Consider the following 9,562-nt stretch of genomic DNA (forward strand, 5'->3'; position numbering starts at 1 on the left):
CCTCAGATGAGGAAACCTCCGGTTCAAACTGGTAGGGCTGTACACCCTCTGAACCCTGTGTCGTTAAAATTCCTGTGTTTGATGAAGGCTCATCACCTTCACCCAAAGAAATATCCGCTAAATCGTGGTCTACGTCGCTTCTCAAACCGTCCGCCATTGTTGTTCACCCTTTGGGATCCCTGAAGTGACGTCACGCGCAGCCCCCGCCCATCACCACCTATCGCCCAAATTTAAAGCTCTGCACGACCATAAAATGATCAATAAAACCACGCTGGATCATTTTAAGTGAATATTTTTATCTGATTCGTTTTCCAAGTTTCATTGACTTTCTAAATTAAAAAAAAAAAATTGCCACTGCACGAGACCTTTAAGTAAACCGGACATTTATTCCATCACAGACAGAGTGGTGATGGCTAATGGATTCATTTAGTGGGGAAATGTCTTAAAAAAACGCAGACAACACCAGATGAACATTTCAGGATTTACTGAAATGATGAGAACATTGTTCTGATTAGCACTGACTGTTAATGTTTCTGTTCTCTGTGAAGCATCATCTATCTCTGTTTTCTGCAGCCTTCTTTATTTATATAGGTCAATATCACAAAAACAAATGCTTCATTGGGCTTCATGCCTGTAATTTTACAGAGGCAGAAGATCAATCATAAAATATAAACAATAGCTAAGCCAAACAACTAAATTAAACTGGTTATCCCTGTCCTTAGACCCTCCCTCCCGGTAAGGAAAAACTCTTAAAAAAGAACCTGATTCAGGAAAAAAGAAGAAAATTAGTGAAGCCCACATGAGGGAGAGATCCTATCCCAGGACATACAGGTGATACCAGAACTATTAAGGAAAGATTAGCTTATCTAACTCACCAGAATGTTCTTTGGCGTATGCCACCGCACAAAGTTTAAACGCTGAATCGAATGAGCGTTTCTTGACCATCGCCACACTGGATCACAACACAAACAGCACATCCAGCGTCTGCACGACTGTACACGAGCTGAGGGACTTCGTGAAGCTAAGTGAGACAGTGGGGGCGGTGCTGGCAGAGCAGACTCTTACTGTAAGGGGCGGTTCTCACTTGTGATTTAAGCTCGTGAGGACCTGCTGGTCGTCATGGGTATGGGAGGGGCTGGTACTGAGAGTGCAGGTTTTTAGAGGATTATTCAGAAATGTGTGAAAGGATCAAAATAAGGCTTTGGGGTTCTTTATAGTGAGGAATGAACAATATGATGCACTTAAAAGCTCAAAAAGTTGTTTTGCATGATAAAGGCTTCACATGCGTCTGTACTTATTTTGATCTTCTCTAAAACTGCTCCCAGTGGTCTTTTGATTATCATGCAGATTTTAGCCAAAAATAAAAACTGTTGCACAGTTTAGATCTAGACTCCAGTTCAGATGAGGAAACAAAGATGTTCATGGTTCTATGTGTCTACCAGTGGATGCATCAGAATGGAGCAGAGCAGAGAGCTTGTGGGCCACTCGGTGTGTTTTCTGTCACAATATGATCTTTTTCAAACAACTTTTTGTATTTGATCCTGAATCACAATTGAAATAAACACCCAGAAATGCAATTTCAAGTACAATTTCCTTTTATTTAAGTCCTCAAACATCAGAAAAATGCTTCAAGAACAAATTTAAAACACAGAAAACAACATTTTCAACATATTTATCCTAATCCTTGTTCCTGTTTCTTGAGGAGCTTAAGAGGCTATCAACTGTTGCTAAGGACATTTCTGACTACACTGTGAAACGACGGGGGCTAATGACGCTAGCAACTGTTGCTAAGGACCACCAGCTCCAACAACAATAGCAAATGCAAAGTTTTAAGCATAAAGCTGAAACATCACAAAGCAAATACTACACTATCATCATAAAGATATTGCTTAGTAGACATTGAACTTTCATATTAGGGCGGGGATGGCAAAATATCAACTTGGGGGCCGCAAATGGCCCACGGGCCGCCAGTTTGAGACCCCTGATCTAGAAGCTACTTCACATTTGTTTTCAGTTCATCTTCCTGACTTCTTCTGGAAACCAGCCTCACACGGTTCTAGTTTGTGCATGTGTCTCCACGTGCTCCTCTGAGCTCTCGCTCTGGTCGCTCTGATCTTCTGCTTCAACCTGGAAGCAGCTGTTGGACAGATACTCCGTCTCACAGATGAGAGGACAGCAGCTCTGTCGACCTTTGCCATCACTCCCCAGAATGTCCGTCTTCAGGTCACCGCAGAATCCATCAAACAGGAGTTCACCAAACAGGCAAACCTCTTTGACTTCCTGAGATCGGCGGCGATCATCTTCACGCTGAAGGAGATGCTCTGCAGTCTCTGTGATCTGCGTAGCAAACAGCGAGTCCAGCGAGAGCACCGGCAGCTGGACGACGCAGCTGCTGACCGGCGCTGGAGAGAAGCCTTCATCCAGGTCTTCCTCCGACGGTCGAGGAACGCTCAGATCATCAAAAAACAGAGTCTTCTCTGCAAGAACATCTGTCACCTGGAAGTCTGCGATGTCCATCAGGTTCTTAATGAACTTCTGCTGGAAGAAAACACAATAGAACCTTCTAACTGCTGATGAGCTTTAATTTCTCTAAAGGGACAGAATCTGGACTCAAACGGTTCTGGAGAACTTTTTATGACCTCATGGAACCCTTTTGGTGCCTTTGTTCCATCTCTCTCCTGTCCTGTTCTGATTGGTGCTTTTTTTTCAAGGGGTGTGGTTTTGTTTTTACTGTGATTCCCATTTAGGGTTCTACTGAATTTCAGGGTTTTTGTTGTGATTCTTAGTTTTTGTTTATCATATAAAATTAAATCCTATTTTATTTCATTTGCCTTGAGCTGCTCAGTCTTCTTCTGCTGTCGAGTGAAACCGTTTCAATGAAAAAAGCCTGATTTCAAATAAGGTCATCATTGTTAAATAATTTAGGATTTTTTCTTTTTTTAGGCTATTTTAAGGTTAGATAATGTTTCAGCTACATGCTAGCTGTTTTGGCTAACTATGGCTTTTTGTAAGTTTTTTAGGCTAATTTGGCATTTAGCTGATATTTTAGCTAGCTATCAGCTTCAGAGTTTTCAGCTATCAGGATTATCTTCAGCGGCCAATTGATAAACTCAAACCAAGACATCTAATGAGTTTGCATATCTTTTCAGGGATCAGAGACAGTCTTTACAGTTTGGTGAAACAATCACAAAGTCAAACATGGGTAAGGGGGCTAAGGTCAGCTTGCCTGCCGGTCCGAGTTCATCAGCCAACGGCCCGCCGTGCTTCCTCGAGGGCTCGACACCGGCGGGAGGCAGAGGGACCTGAACCTGCACACAGATCAACACAATCCAAACCGTTTCTGAACCAAGTGTGAGTCTTTGGGATGGTCGATCGAAACATTTTTGATTGTTTTTTTTTTTCAAGAAAAAGTCAAATGTAAAGTTGTCTACCATCTTATTGGTTTCAAAACAGATTTTTTTTGCTCTCCGTTTTAGGAGGAATGTATAATCTACATTCTAGAAGTCTTTTTTGGATCAGAGAGCTTATTATTATATGCTATAAATTTAGTGGATGAAATAAAATCCCATCAACAATATTCTTGAAGCTTCTGAAGACCTAATCTGGGAAAAGATAACTCATTTTCAGTCCATTCATTGTGTCCTTAAAGGATTGAGTCAAACGTGTTTGAAAACAATGTTCATGCACTAAAGAGTCAAACTCAACATCAGGGTAGTGATGCTCATTAATGTTAACACCCACAGTCATGAGGTCAGCGCGCCTGCTGCAGACTTCAGTGTGTCAGGCGTGGGTTGATGTATCAAATCCCAGAGAAAGATTAAAAAAACTAAAATTTGCAACATTTTAGAAAATGCTGTGAGGCTGAGGGAGAGTCAAATGTTAACCTGAGGATAAGAACGGGTTGCTGCAATACTTTAAAAAGGTTGACATGCTAAAAAAGAAGAAATATGTCTGTTTATAAAGAATTGTCTGAAAACAAGTGAAACAAGCAGTGTATACTGATATTAAATTAATATAAATGACTTTTAAACTCTGATAAAAAGGGGTTAAAACTTCCTGATCCTCAAAAATTGTGACTAAACCTGCCACCATTAGTCGACTAATCGACTATTAAAATAGTCGATTTTTAATTTAATAGTGGATTAATCGTTACTTTAAATCATATGGAGTCAGAGTGCAATAAAGTTAAAAGTAATAATGGATTCTGTTCGTTTTTTGGACTATTTTGGCATTTATTAAGGTTTTTGAGGTTATTTTGGAGTTTAGCTAATAATTCTGCTATATGCTAGCAGTTTTGGCTAATTATGCTTTGTTTATTTTTTAGGCTAATAAGGCATTTGCCTATTATTTTAGCTGACTATCAGCTTTAGAATTTTCAGTTATCAATTTCAGCATCTTCAGCTGCCAAATTCAGCTTCCAGCATTCACACGAGCTTTATCACAGGTAATGCTATACGTCTTTTTATAGTTAGTTTAAAGCTAATGATGGTTAAGATGTGGGCTTTACATCCACTTTGTGCATTACCAATTAGTTGACTAATCGGTAAAAATAATCGGTGATTAGTCGGCTACTAAAATAATCGTTTTTCGGCAGCACTAATTGTGACTTAAGTTTTTTCTGAATTAGTTTTTGTTTTGCTCTTTGGTTTCAAATGTTACATTTGTGTCTAGAGACTGAAAAAGTTTGACTCACACAGTCCTGGACAGAACGGACAGGATCAAGAGAGCGACCGCAAGCAGCAGAGGAGTCGTGACCGCCACCACGTCCGGCCCCTGACCTGGACAATCATAAAGGATGAGTTTGGGTTCATTTCAGCTGGACAGGTGTAGCTAACACACCTGTTCAGTGCATGTGTAATGCCTCACAGCTGAAAATAAAACAAATTAAAAGTTTCTGTGGATCCATGTAGCACTGCAACTGGGAGACGAGTAGCATAAAAACCACATTTTTTTCCTGATGGAAGACTTAGATAAAAAATAAAATTGGATTTCTGAGTATTGCATTTCAAAATGATGTGAATCAGGAGTGGATGAACAAATTGAGTTGAAACAGCTCGTATCAGTGCAGCACTGGGTAAGACATGAGCTCCATGCTCCGCTCCATTCTGATGCATCCACTTGTAGACAAATAGATCCATGAACGTCTTTGTTTCCTCATCTGAGCCGGAATCTGACCTCAGAGGTAATGTTAGGTTGGAGTTGTGAGGGGCTGTCAGTTAACGGTTGGGTGTGAGATGATGGGAAATGGCTAACTTACTCTATGCCAACAGTTCTACCCACAACTCACAGGTGAATTTTTAATGAACTCCTGCCGCTCTGCAGAAACTGTGTCCTAGAGAACCACACAGGTTTTGTGATTTTGGCTAAAACATCATAATCTTCATTAAAAGACCCCTGGAAACGTTTTTAAAATAGATCAGAAGATGATTGGAGTGGGAGTTTAAATTCAAGCTTGAATTTTTATTGTTTGCAAAGAATAAGAATCTGCTGAAGCTTCTAAAATGCTAAACATTAAAAAACAAATGAATATGGGATCAGAAACTCACTGAAATCTGTTTTCACGGCCACTAATCTCACAGGAACGCTGTCCGCCAGCAGCAGGAGAGTGTACTCGGTGTTGGGGGTCAGGTTGACAAAAGTGTGCTGGTTCTCATCTGGAAATAATCTCCAAACTTAAAAAAAAGAAAAAACAAGTGGGTAGTTTTCAAATGTGAATCTGGAACTGCTTCAAGAAGAAAATGTACCTCTGCTGTGAGAGTCTCCTCGCAGCGCCGCCACGTATCTGCCCACTCTGATTGGTCCAGACTTGGCGTGCCACGCCCACTGGACGGTTACCTCTGCTTTAGTCACTCTGAGGACTTTGAGGCCAACCGGCTCCATTAGTGCTGAGAACAAACAGATTCAGTGGTGTCAATGCTCCAATTCATGCACTGCAAAAACTGAATTTTAAGAAAGTAAAAAGACCTTTGTTTAAAAATATTTATTTAAGTAGGGATTTCAACGTAAAACAATCTCAGAAAACATGTCTTAGTTTTTCTTGAAATGAGAATTCTTTGAAAGATTATTATTCTTATACTTTTTTTTCCATATTAAAAGATAATTTAAGAATTCTGACTTATTCCTAGGAGGTCTGTTTTTGCAGCGTTGAAACAGTCAAATGGTTTTGTTTTTGACATGGATATTTGTACAATGGAAAAAGTCCCCTAACATTGCTTATCTGAGGTTGGATTTGATCACATGACCTTCATTGAAATAATGTTCAGCACTGGAATCCAGAGGAATGTGCATCACTGATTTGAAAATAGAAAAACAAACAACAAAAAACAAAAAGTGTTTTTGTAGTCTATGGCCCAATCCGAATTCTCCCTTCCCTTCATTTGTCCCTCCAAACGGAGAGTTATAAAAAATATAGTGGTTCTGTCCGAATTCCCCCCAATCACTATATAGTACATTCGCCATTTTCCAGTGCTGTCCAAATCTACTAATTCCAAAATCGATAGAACTAGAAATTTCCCAAAAGTCTGAGCATCGATGCTCACTAGATTAGAGAATATAGACCACAATGCATTGCGGTTGAACAATTTCGAACAAAAAAACGTGTTTAAATGTAATATTTGAATAAACCACCCTTAATTTCACCATCAGAACACGTTGGAGTCATAAATAAACCTCGTGAAATGTTCGTATTTATTCGATTTTCACTTTCTCAAATCGGTTATGTCATATCCGGCATTTAAAAAAACGAAAAAGTAGTGAGCATCGTGTCCGAATTACCTTTGAAATCCAGCGCATTATATAGTCCCACACTATATAGTTGTTTTATTAGTTAGGGTTGGGGAGGGAATTCGGACACAACCATTCTCTCAAATTTTGTACGTGACTTTTGTTTGATGACGTCATCAATAATTGCCGGTCCGCTAGCGTTAGCGCAGAGCTTCCAGCGCTTGAATAAAATCAGTTTTAAAACTTTAAAAAGGTTATGCGACAACAAAAAGTCATTACTTACATTTAAATTTAAACGTTTACCCTTGTGATGGAGGACTTTGGACCCCTCCGTTTGGAGGGTGAAATTTAAAAAATATATTTCCCGGACACGACATGCACTTAAGCTATCCCTTCAAATGGAGAGGAAGGGCGAAGGGAAGAATTCGGATTGGGTCAAAGTGTTTGTGTTTAACCTCCATGCTGCAGACTGGCGTTCAGAGACTGGGCCGGTCCACACTGCTGGTTCTGGACGGGAAACACGGTGACCTGGTACGACTTATCAGCTTCAACGTCTGCAAACACAAAAAAGTTTAAATGTCTGACCGTGTACAGGACAGTTTTAAAGAAAGAGTCATTAATCCTTTAACCACCAGAGCTCCAGTGTTTATGTTCTTTGATTTACTGTAATTTTTAATTGTTAACACGATAATTCCAGCAGATTCTGAAGGAGAAAAGTCAGGTCATGCACAAACTGGATGTAAAGCACACATCTTAACCATCATTCGCTTTAAACTAACTAAATACTAGATATATATCATTACCTGTGATAATGCTAGTGTGAATGTTGAAAGCTAAATTTGGTCACTGAAAATTATAGTGCTGATAGCTGAAGATGCTGAAGCTGATAGCTAGCTAAAATATTAGTTTAATGCCAAATTACCCTAAAAACTGAAAGAAAAGCTAAGTTAGCCAAAGCAATAAGCATGCAGCTGAAATATTAGCAAAACTCCAAAAAAGCCTGAAAAACTGAAAAAATAAATTAGCCTAAACAGCTGGCATGTTGCTGAAATATCAGCTAAACTCCAAAATAGCTTAAAAAACTTTTTAAAAAGCCTAAATTAGTTAAAATAGCTAGCATGTGGCTGAATATTAGCAAACTCCAAAATAGCTTAAAAACTTTTTAAAAATCCAAAATTAGCCTAAACAGCTAGCTTGTAGCTGAAATATTAGCTTAACTCCAAAATAGCCTAAAAAACATGCATAAATGCCACAATGGTCCAAAAAGCTAACAGCTAACCGTCATAAGTTTCGACTCTACTACACTCTGACTTCATATAATATAAAGCAACGACTAATCGACTATTAAATTAGTCGTTGACTATTTTAATAGTCGATTAGTCATTGATTAGTCGACTAATCCTATTCAACTCAGACCTGGCAGACCCGCAGAGGTGGTGGACCCGTGGACTCGGAACCATTGACAAGAGGACGGACTCGCGTCAGAGTGGAGCCGGACAATGACATGGCTCACTGCGGCGCTGATCCTCCACTCCACCTGAAGCGTGCGGTTCTCTGGATAATGGCTGATCACCCACAGGTTCCTCACAGAGGGGGGAGCTGCAGAAACAAACCATCTGTTCCAAATGTTCTTATAAAGGACGTTTAGAAAACACATCCTAGGTTAAATAGTGACATATGTTTTATTAAAGTGAGTCTTTGTATCTCTGAGAAATGTTAACACATTAGTGTGTCCTATAACAAGTGTTGTAAATGACACTTTTTAAGCTAAAACTAAAGTCATAAGTTGAGGTAAGAATTGAGCAATAATTTAGTAAGAGTTCATTTCTTTCTATGTGGAGCTCACACGTGGATTCTCAGATACATGACAGCAGAGATGATGTGACAAATGTGTAGTCTTATCTGAACATCCCGTCACCAAACTTCCTTCTCGGATGAAGACATGATAAAAACACTGACAGGATGTCACAAGAGTGAAGACACGCACGCTTAATATGAAGATGGACTCAACATCACAAGAGTCCTGTATTTAAGGGTTCTGAAGGCTTTGTGAGCACAAACCTGATGACAGCCGTGCTGCTTTGTGACAGTTCAAACACTAAAACAGGAATCACAGTGTCTTTGAGTTAGTAGGTAGAACCTGGTGACATTTCTTCCTCAGATAAATGGACATTATTAATATATTTTAACCATCAGACAAAATGTAGAAGAGTCTTCAATCTACATTCATGCCTATTCTCCAGCTCTCCTTGATCTCCTTGCTCCTGGTTACCTAATCAGGTGTGTTCAGAAATCAGCTTATCAGTAGCAAGGAAGGAAAAGGGAGCTGGAGAACTGGGAGGGTGGGAGACTGAAGACCAGGATCGGGCAGCTCTGATCTACACTCACCGGCCACTTTAGGTCCACCTTGCTAGTACCGGGTTGGACCTCCTTTTCCCTTCAGAACTGTCTTAATCCTTCAACAGGGAAGTATTTCTCAGAGAGTTTGGTCCATATTGACATGATAGCATCACACAGTTGCTGCAGATTTGTTGGCTACACATCCATGATGCTGATCTCCCATTCCAGGACATCCCAAAGGTTCTATTGGGTTAAGATCTGGAGACTGTGGAGGTCATTAGAGTCCAGGGAACTTTAATTGTCATGTTCAAGAAACCACACAGCGAACATTTCAATGTGAGCCCCAAATGGTTTACTCTTGGGTTGAATTGGTGGGTGAAATCAGTGACGTCATATCTGGTGCTTAGAAAAAAGAAAGAAAAGTAGTGAACATCGTGTCCGAATTACCTTTAAAATCCAGGGCACTAGATAGTCCCACATTATACAGTTTTTTAGTGGT

The 9,562-nt window shown here is 39.8% G+C and overlaps 1 protein-coding gene across 3 annotated transcripts in view; it reads right to left on the bottom strand.

The window, feature by feature from the left end:
* Positions 1-1,890: 1,890 nt before the first annotated feature.
* Positions 1,891-9,562, bottom strand: part of LOC112137718 — a 15,307-nt gene continuing 7,635 nt past the window's right edge. For all 3 annotated transcript variants that reach the window (XM_024260163.2, XM_024260161.2, XM_024260162.2), the window contains exons 9-15: positions 8,140-8,322; positions 7,179-7,277; positions 5,745-5,885; positions 5,547-5,672; positions 4,694-4,778; positions 3,227-3,308; positions 1,891-2,535 (exon numbers count right to left, since the gene is read on the bottom strand). In XM_024260163.2, the coding sequence (XP_024115931.1) occupies positions 2,047-2,535; positions 3,227-3,308; positions 4,694-4,778; positions 5,547-5,672; positions 5,745-5,885; positions 7,179-7,277; positions 8,140-8,322 (1,205 nt within the window). In that variant the 3' untranslated portion in view covers positions 1,891-2,046. The remainder of the gene's footprint in view (positions 2,536-3,226; positions 3,309-4,693; positions 4,779-5,546; positions 5,673-5,744; positions 5,886-7,178; positions 7,278-8,139; positions 8,323-9,562) is intronic.

Source organism: Oryzias melastigma, linkage group LG9 (genome assembly GCF_002922805.2).
Source record: "Oryzias melastigma strain HK-1 linkage group LG9, ASM292280v2, whole genome shotgun sequence".
Taxonomy (NCBI): Eukaryota; Metazoa; Chordata; class Actinopteri; order Beloniformes; family Adrianichthyidae; genus Oryzias; species Oryzias melastigma.